Consider the following 19,553-nt stretch of genomic DNA (forward strand, 5'->3'; position numbering starts at 1 on the left):
ATAATAATTATTATTAAATAGATTATTATTATTATTATTTGAATAATATAATCACAATAATTAAAATATAAAATAATAATTATGACAATAGTTAATTAAGGGGTTTTTATTAATATATAATAATCTGACTCATTCTGATCCCCGATTGTAAAATAAAGTGCACATTAATGACGACACAACTCATTATGATTCTGATTACTGCACCTAAAGTAAATAATTTATTCTAATTTCCATTATCGATTCCGATTCCAATCTATTCTGATTCATGCCCAGTAACCATACCATTAGTCTTATGTTGGGTTGAGCTTTAGCTTTCTGTCTCTTTTCTAGATTATTAAATTATTCCTTAATTAGTTGTTATATAACTATTATTAAGAATATTGTTGGCTTTTTCAATTTTTAAAACTATATATGGAAATAATTGATATTTCATGTCTTTGTGTCAATTCATTAAATTTTTCTGTCCAAAATTAAGTTAAACACATTTTGGTTCTCAGATAGCCATGTTGGGCTAGTCCATCTCAATTTACACGATTACATCTTTAGCCACACTGTAACAGTTTATACCGTGCCAGCCTAGCTAAATTTACGTATCTAGTCACAATGCAAGAGTGTGTAAAACTCACTGCTCCTGATTACTGATGGGTGTTCCATCATTGCAATAGGAATTACGACCTACTTGGGGACCTAATTAACACAAATGAACTAGTATGCACCTATTTGGAAAAAAAAAATGAAATATTATTTGTGATAATTTCAAGCATCCACAAGAACAGAATATACATATTATTTATTAAATTACGAAGATCCGGATATCCTATGCTAAAAATTGGATTGTAACTTGAGGCAATAAGAAGTATAGCGAAGAGAGAGAATTCGATTTAAACTTTGACTCAATTTGAAAAACTGAGCAAGCATGCGTTACAGGAAATCAAAAAAGCTCCACATACCCAGATCATGATCTCACATTGAATCCAGGTGGGAGATATATTTATGATCAAGCCCAACATCGAAGGGGGCAAAAAAAAAAAAAATCTACCAGACATATGATCATATTGACCACGAGCTTCATACGCCGTGGATTTATTAACAAAAGTGGGAATTAATTAATCATGAACATGTGTTCTAGTTAAGTCAAAAGAGAGACTTAATTAAGAACGCATATATAATTCATAATCAGCACATAAAAAGATCACTAGTGCTTGCCCCTCCTGCCCTTGCCGTGCTTGCCGTGCTTGCCCCTGCCCTTGCCCTTTCCATGCTGGTAGTAGCCGCCGTGCTTGCCGTGTGTGTATGCACCGTGAGCTCCAGGATATGCGTTATTATCTGCAACAAATAAGAAATTAAGTCATAAGCTTATAATTAGCGCGCTCTCAATGACAATGTACACGTGACAAACGCATCTTTAATTAAAAGCCAAGAGTGATTAAAATAATACCGTGCGGAACGGATGGGCCAGGATATCCCGTTGGTGTGTAACCACCGGCGAGTGCTGCTCCTGTAGGCGGGTAGCCGGCACCGGCTGGGGCAGCATGATCAGCACCTTCCATGATTTTGATGATCACCTAATAAATAATAACTTGGTCCAAAATAAACAACAATAAATAAATAATTGTAATTAATAAAAAAGTAATATATTCTCTAATTAAAACAATGATCAATGGAGAGCAAACGAGAAATACTTACTGAATGCGATGGGAAATTTAATCGTTAGAGTAGATATGAGAAGTAATGATGAAGAAGATAAGGAGACACAGTGTGTTTATATAGGCTATGGGGGCGCTAGCTTCTGATGACACGTGTAAGTTCATGCTTAAACTCTTATCTCGCATGCAGTAGAAGTAGAACGATTCCTTCGCTAACTGATTTTCGCATGCAGTAGAAGTAGAACGCGTCCCACGGTTGGTTAAAGTTATCATTTGTTCATCACCAGCTCATATTTTGCACATATTAATCGAACCGAGTATGTGTTCTTAATTAATGTTTGGGTTCGAATATTGTTGCAGCAAATACACCATCTTAGCTTGTTGAAGAAATTAACTATTTCTCACAGTTACTTACTTACTTTAATAATATTCCGATGCTTGAAGGGTTTTTTTTTTTTTAAAATAAAAAATTAGGGTATAACATTCAGTTTTCCAGATATTAGATTTGTCTATTATATAAAAAAGATCAAATTTTCCTCTAAAAAGTGTATCGAACTGCTTAACGCGTATAAGAGATTTTAATAGACTTTAAGATGAGGGGAAATGATATATTTTACCAAGTAAGATTTGCCAATCTTTCCTCAAAAGTCTTGTGCATTTGTTCATTATGTCACTTGAATGACCATCCACATGCCACTACTTTACAAAAGAGATCACTATTAACGATGCCTTTATAACGGGTAGATATTTTTTTAGTTCCTATAATTTGAATAATTACTCAATTAATCTCCGTATCTTTCTAAATTATTCAAAAAGTTCTTGTTGCATATTCAAGGAACATTTATGAAAGTAATCACAGAGATACTTTGGGATAATTTTTAACAATACGATGACTAATTATTAATTGGGCAATCCTCTCAAACTAGAGCAACTTAAGAAATATTTATCTATTTTTTGATCATATCTATCTCAATTATTGAGAACGATGACTTTGAAGTAAGGTAAGATTTCAAAATTTACACATCCAGTAACGCATGTGCGTGATATTTTTTTTGGTCCAATGTGCTTGGGCCTGTTAAGCTAAGAACTTATTTTAATCCGGGAAAAACTAAAATAATCTTTAAATTAATATTATTCATTCAGAATAATACGCATTTTTCGGGGGGCTAATATGAACATATTACTAGTTTTGTCGAGGCTAAAGAAATTGCATTAAGGACGAATATAATATTACCTTTTTTATAATTGTGGATTATGATTTTTTTTATAAAAAAAAAAAATGGGTCTCAAAGAATTTTTCTAAATTACATTAATTATTCGGCCTCTAAAGGATTTTTGTTAACAATTTAACTATTATTTCATATTGCCTGTCCGATGGAAAATCAGTTAACATAATGTCTTTATGAATGGATAACCTGCTTAAGCTGCACGAGGAAATTAAATGCATACAATATATAAAACTTAATAGGAAATTGGGCAGGATATATTAATTTAACCAGTGATCTCCTACGCACTTGTTTGTTCATCACTTAATAATTAGGTCTTAAAACAAAAGGATCAATGCGCGGGGTCGAACAAGTAGGCACGAGCTGCTAATCCTTTTCGCAAACACAGAATAATTCTTCAAACTATTTTTTCATAATAGCACGGACTAATTTAAACAGGCACCAATATCAGTTGCTCTTTGGACTTCTGGTCAGATCTCACAAAGTCAGAAAGAAGCAACTAATTTCCGCCATATGATAAGCTTAATTATTCATATGCCTTGAATACTTATTTAACAAATTAAGCCGGGAATTAATTCATCTGCATATGAGTGTATGTTCTAGTGCAGTCAGAAGAGACTTAGTTAATTAAGAACATAATCGCGTATGAAATCATAGCTGTAGGAGGCGTTTACCCGGCACTGGCTGGGGCAGCACGATCACCACCTTGCATGTTTTTTTTTTTTTTTTAATTACTTAAAGAACTGGTTCCACATCGAACAATAACAATTATAATTAATACAAAAATTATATTCTTTGATTAACGCCAAATCATTATATAGCGAAAGAGAAATACGTACCGATGAACAGGATTTGAGAATTGATTGTATGAGAAGGTTGAAGAAGAGAAGAAATGATTTAGGAATGTTTGGGTTATGGGGGACACTGAATTTCGAAGCTCAATTGACGGAACTATCCATGCAGGGTGGCGCCTACGCTATGATGATACGTGTCATGAGTGTGATTTGTGAATGCAGTAGACTGTAGAAGCGTGGAACTATTCCTTCCCTCCGTGTTCGGTAGGGTTTTATCACGAGTATTTGATGAAATTAAAACATAGATTACTACCGACACATAAGGAATACTTATTTGCATGGCCTTAAAGGCAAAACGGTTGCGTATCACCAGTGACGTATCCAGAAACTAAATCATACATAACTATCGAGACATAAAGAAATGTTTTTACTTACCATCTAGGAAAGATCTAGAAACTTAATTATTTGGGAATAAAACTATAATAAAAATATTAGTTCTTTATAAATTTCCTCTATTCAAATAAGATTTTTTTTTAAAAAAAAAAAAATAAATTAAGCGGGTCAATTGCCAACCCTGTCTATGTTCACCCACCCGTGTCCCCAACAGTTATATATTTTGTATCCTAATGTTTGGTTTCCACCTTTGTAGCAGATAACAAGCTTTTATAACTGGGAAAACAACCATTACTCTTGAAAATTAATCATTTCTCATTTAATGTTTTAAAAATTCATTAAGCGCTTGAAATGTTCTACAAAGTAGTAATATTTATGTTATAAAAATATTGCGTATTTCAAGCTGCTGATGCATGCATTTTCCAAAACACGGGAGAACATGTGTCACAAGGGGGTGAAACTCGTTCAAAACAATTAAATTCTTCAAACTATTTTTCATAACATATACACATTAGACTCATTCAAGCAGGCACCGTTAGTCGCCCCTGTAAATTTCGGTCAGAACTCACAAAGTCAGAAGAAGCAACTTTCCCGAAGACGAAGGCATATAATCTAAAAGTATAAGACAAGCAAAATTTTCCGCAAACGCACTCGAATTCCATAAACTTAACCGAAATTCTCCGGTATTCCACATCTATGGAAGGCTTCGCGAGGTGCAAGTAGCCAAGTTCAATCAAACTTGAAGGCTTATATCTGAGCTTATTATTTATTAATATAATATAACATAACTACGACCAGATCACAACGGTAGAGTGAGAGCAACAAGAAACATAATTCTCTGCTACCTACCACTAAATAATTTATTCTTACAAATTGTCAAATTGAGCACTCTTAAATATTACATAAGGCAATTGTGTAAAATTTGTTGCCAAATCTAAACAGATCTTGTACAACCTGGAGTCTGAAGATTTAAGTCAGCAAAACCTCAAACAAGCTTCAAGCTCCTTCTCATCATGACAACTATATCCCAACATATAGGCACGTGCTGTCATAGATACATAAGAAATGAATATATATGTGGGGGAAAAAAAAGACAGGATGTTAAGACAGAAGTAATATCCATACCAAATCGACCAGACCCCATGAAAGGTTCTTCATCAATCACACTGCTTTGTTGTTCCTAAAAATTGTAGAAAATTAAGAAAATGTATTTAGAACAAAGGAAAAGAGAGAAATTGAGGAAAAAACCAAAAAATTGTAGAAAATTAAGAAAATGAATTTAGAACAAAGAAAAAGAGAGAAATTGAGGAAAAAGACCACTAACTTAATTGACACAATCATGACCCTTGGAACATCATCACAATGAATAGGAATGAAATGCTGCAGCGATAGTCTGCTAAAGACTGCGGCATTTCATTTTTTTTCTTTGTCTTTTTGGTCATACAAGTGTTTTAAGCATGATGCATGGAATTGACAATAACAATATAGAGCAAAAGAAAATGCAATTCATTTTCTTCTCTTAGGGTAGTGAGGGAAGAACTGCATGCATATCATGTTGTTGTATAAATTCAATTACTGATGAACACAGGGAAGAACAACATCATCATTGGACATTCAATACCAGAATAAGCTGTTTCTCACAGTTAGACAGTAAAAGTACCCAAATACATGAACAAGACATTTAAACTATGCACGACCAAGATTCCATCAAGACTTGTCAATTTTGAATTTTAAAATTCTTTCAAAACATAGTATAAACTTCTCATTATCCTAGGCTTTGGATCATCAAATCCCCAAAGGATAACCCAGTTTTGAAAGGTTCATGTCCGATGGGAAGTATTTAATTCGAGGGCGGGGTGCAAGGTAACTAAAAGAATCAAAAAACAATGAAACAAAAAGCTTTGGATCATCAAAAAGTGAACTACCAAATTCTTATCTAGTGCTTTATAATTCTAAGACTCTAGGCAGAGGAAGCAGAAGCAGATTTTAAGCAAGTAAACAAATGAAGAAGGTACAGAAAATTTCTACTCACAGGATCTGGTTCCAATTCATCTGGTGACATCAACATTTCAAAACAACGGCCAGAAATTTTACAGACCATAATCCCGTCTTTGGCGTCCATAGCCATCTCTCTGCATGTATCATCACAAACTGACAGCATAGGAAAGACAAATTAGTTCATTGCATTCTATAGTAAATATTTGAATGCAAGAACATGAAATTGCTGCCATCGTTTCCTACCATGAACATATCCAGTCTTCTCACAAACAAATAAATTACCAACTTGGTGGTAAGTGCACAGATCTCCAGAACAAGCATGGTCAGTGAGCACGTTATCAGTCAAGCCCTTACTGCTTTTCCACAAAGAAACTTGATCCCCAACTGTCTTGTCAATAATGATCCGATCATCTTTCACCTTCAGATCACCAAAAAGAATAAAAAGTGACGAAGAATACAAGATGTACAAGAATGCTGCCTCCTAATGATTTGTTCACAGAGCTTCTTCGAAAAAGGCAGTCGAAAATGTAAACCAATATGTTTGCCTCAAACATAAGCTGCAATACATTTGACATAAGTATCCCAAAACTAAACATGAAACAAAGTCAACCGATCCTTTGCACTAAAAACAGCAAAAGCACACAACTTCAAAAGATGAGAACAAACTGACAAACAAGCACCAACCAGTCAAATTTCGGGCACGGCACATTTAGGAACACAATACGTGCATGCAACCAGACAATAAATGCGGCAGAAAGGTGGCATGTGAGGATCCATTTGTGTAAAAGCACCCAATCTTACAGTAAGGTAGAGATTCTTAGCTCTTCTTTCACATCCAAATGATGCAGTGAATGAAAAGCATAAGACAAACAACTAAAGGCGATAGTTATCAAAAATATTCCGCACGGTTTGAAAAGACACTCTAAAATGTATACAATTTTTAACAAATGAGTCTTCGTGTTAGGCAACATCACATGTTACCTGTGAAGGAAGTGGTGCTTGGCTTCTCTTAGCAGCTTGCATCTGGATATAGTACTCTTTAAACTCAGTTGGGCAACTTCTAACTAGTTTGGCCAAGTCTTCCTTATCGCGCTGTAAAATGAAGAAACATTAACTTAAAAGACTACCGTCTACACCAGCTTTAACAATGCTTCAAGCATCAAAAAGGAATTTCAAAAAATATAAACTTGCCTTGAGTCTCTTTTGAGATTAAATTAAAAGTTTGAACTCCAAAAATGCTTAATTTCATATGCAATTTCAATTAACATTTCAATCCCAATTAAACAATATTCTCATTAATGCCTTGTCCAAAATAAGACTTGACCCACAATTAGACTGGTTTGATGCAACAACAATAACATTGTCAGCACCCTCCTTTCTACTTCTTAGAAACAAATGGTCTAATTACATGTCCATAAATCACTTTTTCCCTTTTTATCTTTTTGCCAATAAGAACACAATGGCATGCCCTCATATTGAAACACCACTATCATACACGTCTTTGCTTGAAAATTTCATATAGAAAGCTGATAATTAAGATGTAGTTGGAAAATTTATCACAAACAGGACATAGTACAAGAATTCAACATTTTTGCAGTTCCAATGAAAATACGTACAATGTGTGAAAAACAGAAACAAAAAAAGGTTTTTCCCTAATCATCCGAACATAAATAGGCAAGGAGACATATTACCAGAAGAGAGGACTTAAAAGATACCTGAATATAAAGCTTTTTCCAAGCACAAACTCGTAAATTGTTGGTTGGGGGCAACAGACCCCATCGCATACAGTATCTGCCCAAACACAAAAATAAGCAAGTATCATAGGTGTATCTTCATACATAAACTCAGCATATTTCTTAACCTTGCATTAGCAAGTCTACATTACCACAAATCTCTGTGTGTGTGTGGGCGCGAAGCCAGACACCCAAAAAAAAAAAAAAAAGCACAAAATAAAACCATTTTGGAAAAAAGGACTATTGTTCTTTTTCTTCCAAGATCAACTCAAAGAGACTAATACAAAATAAAAACTCACAAGCGACGCCACAAGGACTCATCAGAAGCAGCATAATTCAGGAATCTACAAACCAGCGAACATGATACAAGATCCTGTCACATTTCAATAAATTAAACAAGAACTTTATAAGATAAAAACACAACAAATCAAACAACAATAATTCAAAATCATAATCTAACAAACCTCAACAAATCAAACAAAAATAATTCAGAATCATAATTTTAACGAACCTCAGAAGACAGGAATTTGAGTATGTGCGTGAACAATTCAGGCGGAATCTTGCTGAAAATTCCAGTATCAATTCTATTAGGACTAGAATGAATCTCACTTTTATTATTAAAATTATTATTGTTACTAATACTATCCGAGCCCGACCCCGAGCACGAGCCCGTGGCTGAGAATTTCTCCACGCACAATTTCTTCTTTTTCGGTTCATCTTCTTCCTTGGATTGCTTCTCTTCCTATTTACAAAAAAAGGTTGATATAAGCGGACGTGAAACGACATCGTATTCATAATGATTGTGTAAGATGAATAGAACCTCGGAATCTGAAACTTGAGCGAGGACTTCGGATTCCAGGAACTGAGCCAAGCTTTCGTCTTCGTCGTCGGATAACGTCATCGTCGAGACGAAAGGAGCAGCGGAATCTGGATTTGGATCGGACGGCGGCGGCAGGGTTGTGGCCGTTTTTGTAATATTTTACGAGGTGAAAATTACAGCGGAGCAAGCGAGGCGTGATCAGACGAAGATAAGCGTATGCACACGGACGGGGACGGTCCAGATGCGTCGGCGATCCAGTTGGGCCCAACTATCTAACTGTGTCCAGTCCGAATATCTTCCTAACTATTTTCTGAGTCAGTTTCAACCCTTGGATTGCATTTAACAAAATCTAACGTCTCAAAGTAACAAAAGAAGCAGAATTCTGATAAAATAGAAAATCCTTTTATGTTACGGGAATATTATAAGAGTATGTAAACAAATAAATCTCATATATCTGGTTATTTAATCAATATTTTAAAAATACAAAAAAGATGACGATTTGTATGATTGTACACGATATTAGGGAATAACTTTAATTAGAACAAAAATCATCGGATCATTATCCATTTATATATATATATATATTTGATTTACTTACTAAAACTATAAGGGATGACAATTGTTCAAGAAATTTGGAAATTAACTAAATTAGAATAAAAAATCAAGGGAATATATTATCGACGCATTAAATTAATCATTTGGCACACGACGCCGTCGGGTGAACGTGTAACGGTGTAAATTGTAAACTGGCAATCTCTTTTCTCAGTAAAATCATTTGTTTGTCGGCGTTAAAACTTAGAACTGCATAATTGCAATACACCCACAAATTCAATAATAAATGATTTTTGGTTCATGCCATTTCACAGAATTTCTCTACTTCCTATAAGTTTCAAAAATGACACAAAGGAGTCCTCTAACATTTGGGAAGATGATAACTTGCTTTAGAGTTCAAATCAACCAAATAAAACTATTTAGGAAGAGCCCCATCAACGTTCAGGCTGTGCCATACACAAATGATGGCATGAACACTTGGATGTATCAATTCTTAGAGCATGATATACACACATGATGACATGGAAACCACATGATATTGATCTAATGAAAGCATAATTGCATAAAGCATCAGCATCCGCATCATACAATTCTAGTGTTGGCAATGGGACGGGATGGGATGGGATTTACCAATCCCAGTCCCGTATATGCAAATGAGATGAAAAAACGTCCCAATCCCGTCCCTATATTTTTTTTGAGACAAAAATATGTCTCAATCCCGTCCCAAAAAATATGAGATCCTGCGGGATCCCATCCCAATTGAAAAATTTTCCATTCTTAATCAGTAATGAGACGGGATGGGACAGAATTTGTCAATCTCACTCCCGTCCCGCATATGTAATTGGGATAAAAAAATGTCCCTCTCCCGTCCTTAAATTTTTTTATGGGACAAAAATATGTCCCAATCCCGTCCCAAATGGGATGGGATCCCGTAGGATCTCATCCCATCGGGAAAAATTGTCATCCCTATACAATTCTAACAAATCATATGAATTTCATAGCTACCATAGCAACTAAAAATTTTGAAATACATCAATCTGCACCATCCCTCATTGCAAATCAGATGTCTTAGCACTTGTACCAAATGTTTTCGATCATACACTAAATCTAAGATTAGTGGCTCAACTGTGTACACCCATGAGGTTAGATAACAAAAGGTTCTTAAAAATAAACCAGACCAACATCCAGATGATGAAACCAAGCTAAACATCAAGCAGATTTTACGAAATGCTGGGACAGCAATTTGGCAATCTCCAGGAAGCCAACAGAATCTTTTCCGTTGAAAATGGTCTTCAACTTATCATCACATCGAATCTCCCTCTTGTTTGCAGGATTCTACAAAGCATTATGTCAAGTGAAAGAAATTATATTACCATAAAACTGAAACTTGAGACAAGAATAAACGATTATAACAACAAATTGCTATTTCAAACAAAATTGCACTCTGTAACTAGTAAGTTTGTTTAAGTATCAAACATTTTTTGGAAATCATAGATTAGACAATGGAAGTGACAATAAGTACTTGCTTTAGCACAGTTCCTAGCTTCGCCAAAGAAAAAAGAAAAACTTGGAACTTAATGTAATCTTTTACTAATAAAAAGTATGATTATGTTGTTGTACTTTGAAATTGATTAATTTGTTTTACTGATTTTTGGCAAATATAGAATTAGCCTTAATGGTGAGAAACAAGAAAAAATATTGAGTCTTGCTTCCAAACAGTTTGCTGACAGTGTGCTGACAGATACAGCAGCAAAATAACTCCAAAATATGTAAAACAATATAGTTTTGCTGCTGGTTCTGTCAAGGTGCGCCTCGTTGATACATTTGTTCGAGAATGTTGCCTTATTTTTCTTTATTTATTTCGTGACCAGAAACAAGGTAATATTTTCATTTTCCAGAATTAACAATTAACACACACAAGACCTTTTTAAGCTATTTTTACAGCATATTAAACAAGCTAAACAAAAAACAAAAAACAAAAAACAAGAAACACACAATTTCAATTATTACAATGCAGTCAAAACGTTCGATGAAAAGCCAAAAAGAACTTGAACAGCGGCAACTGGCAAAGAAGGAAGCAATAAAGAAAAGACCTGGAGGTCGTGTTGTCTGATATATTGCCAGATTTTCTTGACAGCGTCGGAGCGAGAGGCCTCGTTGGCTCCGAGAAACTTGCTCAGTTGTGCAGATACAGGAACCGGTTTCCCAATCCCTCCCTTTGCTTTCTTGCCAGCAGCTGCTGTTGCTTCTGCTCCGGACTTGGCCGCCGCCGCCATCATTGTCCTGCATCCCCCAAACAATCTCGCTGCCATTTTTCCGAACAAATATAGAGTCACTCAAGCTAAAACCCTAGGAATGCGAAGGGAAGCGAGGGTTTCTTTGACAAATGATTCCTCGCGGCCTTAAATAACCGAGCATGCACCCAGACAGAACTTTTGAAATTTTTGAGGCCGGTATCATGTTGAAACTGAAAAGACTAATTTACCCTCCAGAGTCCAGAAAGAGGGTGCAATTGTGCAAAATTACAACTTGTCAATTGTCATAATGTAAACTGCGGATGCCCTAATTGTGCACCATTTCCGTCAATTTCTGTAAAAACTTGTTATTTAAGTTGAATTATACGACGTTTACAAAGTTAGAGCTTGAAGCATTTCATGGGCTACGTGAAGAAAGCTGCACAAACGTTTTAATCTTTATGCTCACAGGAACAATGACTTCAACATTTTATGATTGACAAAGATAGTTTGGACTTTGGAATTGTCGTATGTAAGTTGAAGCTTCAGTAAGAGAATGCTGAAGGAAGTTATGGCTTGCAATCAGCAATAATCATCATGGATTCGAGGCAGCCTTGTGATCTTGAACGATGAGTCAATTGTGATGACCTGAACATCAAGTGTATAAAAATACCCCCCACTGCATCGCATCTCCCTATGATTGAATTCTTTCAGATGTGCTGAAAGAAGAGAACGAAAAAAGATTGCATCCTTTGATGAAGACAAATCATATACCAAGCTTGCTGATAATCTTCCGCACAAATCAGTAACATTGGAACGAGTAGAAACAACAGAAGGGATATAAAGATAAACAGCACATCTCTCGCATATCATTCTTGCCATGATTCAGCAGTTCTCAATGAAATAAATATTCAACCCATGAACAAATCCCTAACTAACAATATGAGACATTATTTGGTTTCTGCAGCACAATAGAACTACAACCACAATTATAATAGCAGCAAGCTATCAGCCAGAGCCAGTTTTCACAAATTGTCCGGACAGCAATTTGGCAATCTCTGGGATCCCAATCCTATCTTTTCCAGACAATAAAGACTTCAACTTCTCTTCTCCAAGAAGATCCTTTTTCATTCCGGGGTTCTGCAAAAGTCATAGACATGTTATGCCACTAGAGATTTTTCATCCATGAAAAATAGCAGAGTAAGAGAATATGGATTACTTTTGAACAATAGTAGCGAAAGTGGATATTTTAACAGATGTACGCTTATTTCATATTAGCTGTTACGAAGCGTTAAATGTAATTATTTCTCTTTATCTTATTGAGGGCATTTAATAGGATGAGTGAAATTATAAAGTGAAAAATAAGTAACAAAGAAAAGTGGAGTGGATGAAACTACATACATGTGTTCAGAGCAAGTCCAAGAGATATTATAAATCAAACTCAATTAAGGAAGCAACTACAACATGCAACTTATTCAAGCACAAGCAGATGGTAAAAACACGAATTTGTAATACTTGAACTGGCAGCAATGTAAATAACAGCTGTTGAAATAAAGAAAGTCAAATGCATGCCGGCAATGAAGTTTAGTTCTAGAAAAGGTTTTCAATCCTAATGCCCATCACACATAATTGCAGAGTTTTGGTTTAATTTTAGGGGATTGACGAAAATGGTTAATTAATAAAAACTAATTTAAATAGTCCTAAATAGAGTTAAGATTTCACAACACGTATACACATGTGAGAAACCAAAGTGGTTTTTTCAGTTAACAGCAATTCAAAAGAAAAAATGTTATTGACAACCAAAAAAAAGAAATACTATCAATACACGTAAATCCAAAATTCAGTTAGGACAATCATCAAACACTTGGAAGTGGCAGCATAATCAACAAACGATATCGCGATTAATTAAAGTGAGAGCAAAATTATCGGTAAATCTAACGATATGCAATCAAATAAACCAATGATTTAAAAGAGAGACCTCGCGATTGTTGAGTTTGATGAACTTGGTGATCAGTTTAGCAGTTTCGGAACGGGGAGGCTCGGGGATGTTCAGAAATCTGCCCAACTCAGAAGTAGAGGAGGGTGCTACAGATTTGGTCTTGCCTTTGCCTTTGGTTTTGGCTTGAGCTTTGGAAGAAGAAGCAGCAGCCTGCAATTTGAGGCCGCCGGCGCCCTTCATTGCCGCCATAGCTGCTTTGCCTCCTCCCCTCGCAGCCATCTTTTGATTGGATATGTTACTTGCTAGGCGATTATATTATGTTTGTTGAAACTTAAGTACTCCGGTAGTCCAGTAATTGGTTATTTTTGTTACTTATTTTATCATTCGTTTGTTTTAATTTAATCGATTATTTTTTTATCTAGACATTATCTTTCTTGTTCACTTTCATGGAATAGTTAGGCTTCTTTAGACATTACGTATTCCTTTCACAATGTGAAATAGTTAGTGCCTATTTAGTATTTTCATTATTTATTAGTTAATCTCACAAATTCTTATCAAATTTTTTGTTATTATTTTATTTTTTTAGTAAAACTTTTAAAAATTAAATAAGTTAATTTACCTCTAATAATAAAAATTCTAATTCTAAACTTTAAGAATAAAATAATTTTTTAATAATATCTTTTATTTTTTATTTAATTTAACAATCTTATTTTATTTTTTTATAACATAATTTAAAAATTTTATTTATTAAAATACTTTTATAAATTTTAATAAAAACTCTCATTAACAACCAAATAACAAAAATACTTTTAAATAAAAATTCTACTAATAAAAATTCTATCCAAATAAATTCTATTTTAAAAAGTATATCGATTGGAGCTTTATGCTTCAAAATAATTAATTGTCTTTAATTTTTTTTAAAAAAAGATAATCGAAAATTAAGAAAAGAAAATAACAGTAAGGATGCTATAGTTGATGAAAATTATACACCGAACAATCGTCAATCGTCAATTCTCAGGACGCATTCACAAGATCCTAGATGCTATAGTAGTACACAGATAAGCAAGATACAAAGACCCTTTTGTCACAACGATGCTAAGCACCTTTATATGCTACGCAAACTACTAGAGATACAAAAATAATAGCTCTCTTAGCTTCTTCCTCCAATGGCTTGCAGCCTTGCCCGATAATCTCATCTCAGTCTAGACTATGACTGATCATATTGACGGTATGGTTTACTTCTGTCATGTACATCAAGAGTCAGAATCTTCATATAAGCGTCATGAATGAGAATGCTTGTGTCTGCTCTTCTCACTCCTATGATGTCTATCCGATTCATCTGCAGATGTATATCTATGCTTTTGCCTGATCTTTTCTCTTCTTGGATGCCTACCCAAGTCAGAATCTTCAGATGAATGTGAATGCTTCTTTCTACTCTTTCCACCTACATTATGCCTGCCAGCCTCATATTCAGACGGAAAATAATGCTTTTGCCTGTTCTTTCTATTTCTATTATGCCTATCAGCGTCTGACGCTTCAGACCGATAAGAATACTTGTCTCTGCGTTCTTTTATCATATGATGATAATCAGAGTCATCTTCAGATGAATAAGAATGCATTTGCCTGCTCCTTCTACTTCTATGATACTTGTCAGAATCAGAATCTTCGGATGAATAATTGTGCTTGTGTCTGGATTTTCTACGATGTGTATTCCATTCTGAAACATCAGACGAACTAGATTTGGAATAGTTTCGCTTCGTTTTCTTCTTATGGTTCTTCTCCTTCTTTGACCTCCTGCCTTCATCATCGGAAGGTGAAGTCACCCCATCGTCATCAGAAACTCTTAATTCTTCACTATCAGATGATGCCTGCCTTTTGTGTTTACTTTTCTTTTTGGACTTCTTTCTACGTTTGCCCGACAAGCTGCTCAACAAGTCGGGTACACTATCCCCAGCCAGAAACCCTAGAATTTTGGGGGGAAGGAGAATAATAAGTAAAATGTATCAGTTACTACTATATGATACGAGGAAAAACAAAGTTCAGTGGTTAATGAAGGGCATTTACCCCCATATTCATCAAAAATGTCCTCAGCAACTATCTGCTGATTGGGATCATCAGGTTTAAAACCTCCACGAGGAGGACTAAAATTTCCTGGTTGTCGCTTCAGCTCCCACTTGAGAGGCTGCATGGAACAAAATAGCATCAGCAAGCAGCCAGTGCTCCCACTTTGTAAAAGTGCAGAAGGCAAGCAAAATGTTCAAAATAAAGGGCAACGAAATATACATGAGCTTGTACTAGCTATAAACATAAGTGCAAACCCATCTTTGACATATGATTCCACAAGTGAGTGACTAACTGCTATGCATACTCATTTCTAGATTGCTTAGTGGTGATATTCCACTTCACATATAAAACAGAAGCCATTAGAAGAGATTTGGGTATTGCTCTCCATAATTTTTTCATTGACTGGCATTCATGTAGATTTTCATGCAAACTTAGTGACTTTTTAAATATAGTTTCCAGTACAACAATTAAGAATCCAGATACAAAATAGGGTAATTAAACAACAGGTATGGAGATGAACTTTTTCAAGCTCAGTTCTAGTCTCAAGGCTAACAATTTGCAGCCTTTACTTAATTTCCAGCAAACACCAAAGAAAAAAAAAACATACCTCACTAGGATCTACGTGAGCCATGATAGCAGTCAAGGGGTCATCTCTTTTCAATCGACTTTCTTCATTAGGCATTATTGCATCCTTCAATGGACACTCACGATCACCACTTTGATGCCCAAAATTTCCACATCTTAAACATTTCACATTTCTTACTTCAACACCAAATGGTTTTACCCTTGCAGGAGCACCTGTCTCCAGCCTGGTTATTGTTTAAAGCAAATGCAACTAAGACTTTCGTATATTAGCATAATAATAGCTCATGGAACACAACCAACTGAAAAGCCACAGCATCGCCATTTGAACTCTTGGAAGACCAATCTTAGTATGATAGCATGTATAAGCTAATAAACAAATAAAAGATTCCACTTAAGATTTCAACTGGCAAGTACATATAATGGAATATTCACAACAGACAATAGATCGTTGCATGCACAGCAGTGTCATAAATCTCAAACAAACAATACTAAGTAATTCAGTAGTATTAATAAGCATGCATAATAAATGCTTCTGAGCAAGACCGAAACATACCGTGGAGCATTTTTAAGGATTTCAAACTCTTCTTCAGTAGGTAAAGGTCGCCCAAACACATCTTTTGGCCTTGATTTCTTCTTTTCTTCAGCCACAGGCTTCGACTCTGGTTGCCTACAATAAATACAAAACAACATCTGACATTACCACAAAATGAAACAATTATACAAATGCTTTCTAGTGGCAATGATTAATGACAATAATAAGAATAATAACAGAATACATTGGATTTGAAGCTGGTTCTTGAGATGAGTCTCCTTGTTTCTTCCTCCCTTCTTCAAGTTCCGCGGCCTTAGCACTTTCAGCATTGTAACCGGGTGGACGAACATACATAAAGCTAACAGCTTGCATAGTCTCCATCTACGCCAAATCAACAGAATAAACAAGTAACTATACTATAACAAAAAAGAAAAAAAAAATTCCATCTGGGGTTTTAAATCAAACGCTTATAAGTAGTAAAAACTGTACCTTTTCCTTGTCTTTCTTGGAAATAAGAGATGTTTGGCGAAAGAACTCCTGCTCTTGTGCATACTAAAAAAAAAAAACATAGAGAGATTAGGAAAATTGGTTAAATAAATGAATGAGAACAAATTGATGGGAAAAGAAGAGATACTTCGCGGGTCACTTCCTCGGTGCGGCGCTGGCGCTGGGAGTGCATCTGTTCGGCGATCCATTTGCGGCGTTGATTAGGGTAAGAGAGAGGATGCCATGGCTTCTGGTTTAAGTATGAATGGCTCCATGCGGTTCCTGCTTTCGTCTTGTAATCAACTTCACCCGATCCTACAACTGATGCTTTCTTCAATCTCTTCCCTCCTCCTTCCTCGTCCTCCATTCCGATGAGGACAAACGATGAGCGATAGATGAAACGACGTTGCTGACCAACTAGTCATTAATTTGATAATTTAACCGAAAAATGAAAAGAAAAAGTTTTAAGGATAATTTACGTTTAGAGCCTTATAATTTATAAAATCGTGTAAAATTTAAAAATATTTCAATATTATAAATCAAGTCCCTCAAGGAGTCAAGGTCATGGAGTGCTGCAAAATTACATCGACGAAATTGCTGTTAGGTCCTTGTTACTTTCTGAAAATTCACAACAATGATAAATTTTTTAAACTCTTAAGTGGTCAAGTTTTAAAATTATTCGTGCATAAAAAATGCGCAAATATTGTTACTACTTTAAGGTTAAGCCTCTTATTGATGGGGTTTCAATAAAAAAAATTAATTTATTGGGTGAAAATACCTCTATTAATTATAAGTTCAAGTAACTCAAACTAATATTATTTGAACTTAGAACTTGTTTGAGATTGTTTTCGGAGGCTCAAAAGTGATTTAAAAAGATAAAAATTAATTTTAATATTTGATAAATTTTTTAAAAGCCACTTTTACCAAAATTATCTCATCATGCATCAGATTTCAAAAAGTAGAGAAGAAATAACTTTTCATAATTTGATTTTCACTTTTATACTTAATACCGTGTGTCTATATATATATATATATATATTAAAATTCTAAAATTATACATTTTAGCTAGGAAATAAAATTATTAACTTTAAAGAGATTATTATTATTACCAAGTATATGTATTGAGATAACAAAATAAAAAAATAATAATTTAAAATATTTATTTTTGTTATCAATTATTGCATATACACAATAAAAAATATTTATATACATATTTATAAATATGTAAATAAATTTTATTTAATATTATGTTCAGTTTAATCATCTACATTATCACATAAGTTTAATAGTAAAATTTACCAAGCACATACGACTTCTTTTAAAAATCACAACACTTATAAAAATAAATTTTACCAAACGTTTAATTAATTCTTTTCACAACTGATTATTTCTACGGCATAACTAACAAAAATTATTTTAAAAATTACACTGCTACCAAATTGGCCCTTAACACATATTGTGAAGGGATAAAGGCGTAAAGCTCATTACATCATTGTTCTTGTTGCGCCCATGTGTCTTCTTATTTCTAGTGATACGACAATTTAACGCAACTTTTTCTTGCTCAATCAATTAAACTGCTGCAGATAAGTTTTTTCTGAATGGTTTGGACAATTTTAATTCATTTAGTGGATTTTCTACCCTTCCATTGTCATACAACATGAGCATTCCTTTTCTGTTGAGTGAAATTTGGCATGTAGTTAGGTTTAAAAGAAAAAACAAAATTGCCTTATCTAACAAATCCTATAACTGATGCAACAAATAAAGGATCACACTTCTGCTGCTTCTAATTGGAGCCACAATGACAGAACATGATAATGCTTACCTGATAGTGGGAAACTGTTATTGCTTAAGCCTTAGCTGATGCTTGTTTAAAACCTTTGAATGAGCTGGTATGAATGGTGTCATGTCATGCAATTTTTAACTTTTAGCTACTTGGTTTCTATGTGTTTACTGTTAGTTGAACCCATATGGCCTACTCAGATTGCCACTTCTAAATGCTCAATGAAAATTACAGTTCTCATAAAGAAGAAAAGGACTTGATAGGATGCAGATTTCTTGTCCTTTCCAATTATTTAAGGATGCTGAATTGTGGTGTGGATCTGCACTCTGTTGAATGTTGGAAAATGACACAGATTTTGGTGTCATGTCTTGTTTGCTGACTTATTGTAACAGCTTTGTCCCAACAACCAGTAGATATTGTAGATATTGTCTGCTTTGTCCTTCACTCACACGTTCTTCATGCTCACAGATTTGCCTTTCGGGAGAACATGCGGCTTTTTTGCCGACTTTGCTGCCTATGTGGGATGTCACACTCCGTCTGGATAATTCTGCCTGTTGGAACAATGGAGATGAGGAATCTAGTGTGTGTTTTATATACCTAGTCATCTCTGGTCTAGTTCTTTTGTTTTTTTATTTATTTAAATTCTCCATTTAATATTTCTTTTTTCATATGAATGATCTTGAAATGTTCGCATGGTTGGTACAATTCTAATGGAAGTAATCACACTTGCTTTTTTGACCAGAACATCAAAGTGAAAAGAATGATTTTTTC

At 34.6% G+C, this 19,553-nt stretch overlaps 5 protein-coding genes across 6 annotated transcripts; all 5 read right to left on the reverse strand.

The window, feature by feature from the left end:
- Positions 1–931: 931 nt before the first annotated feature.
- On the reverse strand, positions 932–1,573 carry LOC112097199 (glycine-rich protein A3-like). The gene is made up of 2 exons (XM_024181800.1): positions 1,439–1,573; positions 932–1,326 (listed from the first exon to the last, which is right to left on the reverse strand). Exons 1-2 carry the CDS (start codon positions 1,548–1,550, stop codon positions 1,196–1,198), a joined length of 243 nt encoding a protein of 80 aa, XP_024037568.1. The 5' UTR covers positions 1,551–1,573; the 3' UTR covers positions 932–1,195.
- Positions 1,574–4,694: 3,121 nt separating this feature from the next.
- On the reverse strand, positions 4,695–9,005 carry LOC18038119 (F-box protein SKIP31). Of its 2 annotated transcripts, XM_024181801.1 has the most exons (10): positions 8,611–9,005; positions 8,447–8,532; positions 8,302–8,353; positions 8,090–8,163; positions 7,773–7,848; positions 7,039–7,149; positions 6,301–6,475; positions 6,092–6,210; positions 5,185–5,239; positions 4,695–5,104 (listed from the first exon to the last, which is right to left on the reverse strand). In XM_024181801.1, the coding sequence occupies exons 1-10, from the start codon at positions 8,689–8,691 to the stop codon at positions 5,034–5,036; spliced, it is 900 nt and encodes a 299-aa protein (XP_024037569.1). In that variant the 5' UTR covers positions 8,692–9,005; the 3' UTR covers positions 4,695–5,033. The 2 variants fall into 2 exon arrangements, with proteins under 2 accessions (XP_024037569.1, XP_006430902.1); XM_006430839.2 differs by having other exon boundaries at positions 8,302–8,532.
- Positions 9,006–10,032: 1,027 nt separating this feature from the next.
- Positions 10,033–11,671, reverse strand: LOC18038809 (protein TRI1). Its single transcript, XM_006430840.2, has 2 exons — positions 11,256–11,671; positions 10,033–10,497 (listed from the first exon to the last, which is right to left on the reverse strand). Exons 1-2 carry the CDS (start codon positions 11,472–11,474, stop codon positions 10,372–10,374), a joined length of 345 nt encoding a protein of 114 aa, XP_006430903.1. The 5' UTR covers positions 11,475–11,671; the 3' UTR covers positions 10,033–10,371.
- A 566-nt stretch (positions 11,672–12,237) lies between these two features.
- LOC18039200 lies at positions 12,238–13,799 on the reverse strand. The gene is made up of 2 exons (XM_006430841.2): positions 13,375–13,799; positions 12,238–12,536 (listed from the first exon to the last, which is right to left on the reverse strand). Exons 1-2 carry the CDS (start codon positions 13,612–13,614, stop codon positions 12,405–12,407), a joined length of 372 nt encoding a protein of 123 aa, XP_006430904.1. The 5' UTR covers positions 13,615–13,799; the 3' UTR covers positions 12,238–12,404.
- A 503-nt stretch (positions 13,800–14,302) lies between these two features.
- LOC18039201 (uncharacterized zinc finger CCHC domain-containing protein At4g19190) lies at positions 14,303–17,412 on the reverse strand. Its single transcript, XM_006430842.2, has 7 exons — positions 17,151–17,412; positions 17,006–17,068; positions 16,761–16,897; positions 16,538–16,651; positions 16,007–16,208; positions 15,400–15,517; positions 14,303–15,298 (listed from the first exon to the last, which is right to left on the reverse strand). Exons 1-7 carry the CDS (start codon positions 17,367–17,369, stop codon positions 14,616–14,618), a joined length of 1,536 nt encoding a protein of 511 aa, XP_006430905.1. The 5' UTR covers positions 17,370–17,412; the 3' UTR covers positions 14,303–14,615.
- Positions 17,413–19,553: the final 2,141 nt, after the last annotated feature.

This window comes from Citrus clementina, unplaced genomic scaffold, assembly GCF_000493195.1.
Source record: "Citrus clementina cultivar Clemenules unplaced genomic scaffold, Citrus_clementina_v1.0 scaffold_6, whole genome shotgun sequence".
NCBI lineage: Eukaryota > Viridiplantae > Streptophyta > Magnoliopsida > Sapindales > Rutaceae > Citrus > Citrus x clementina.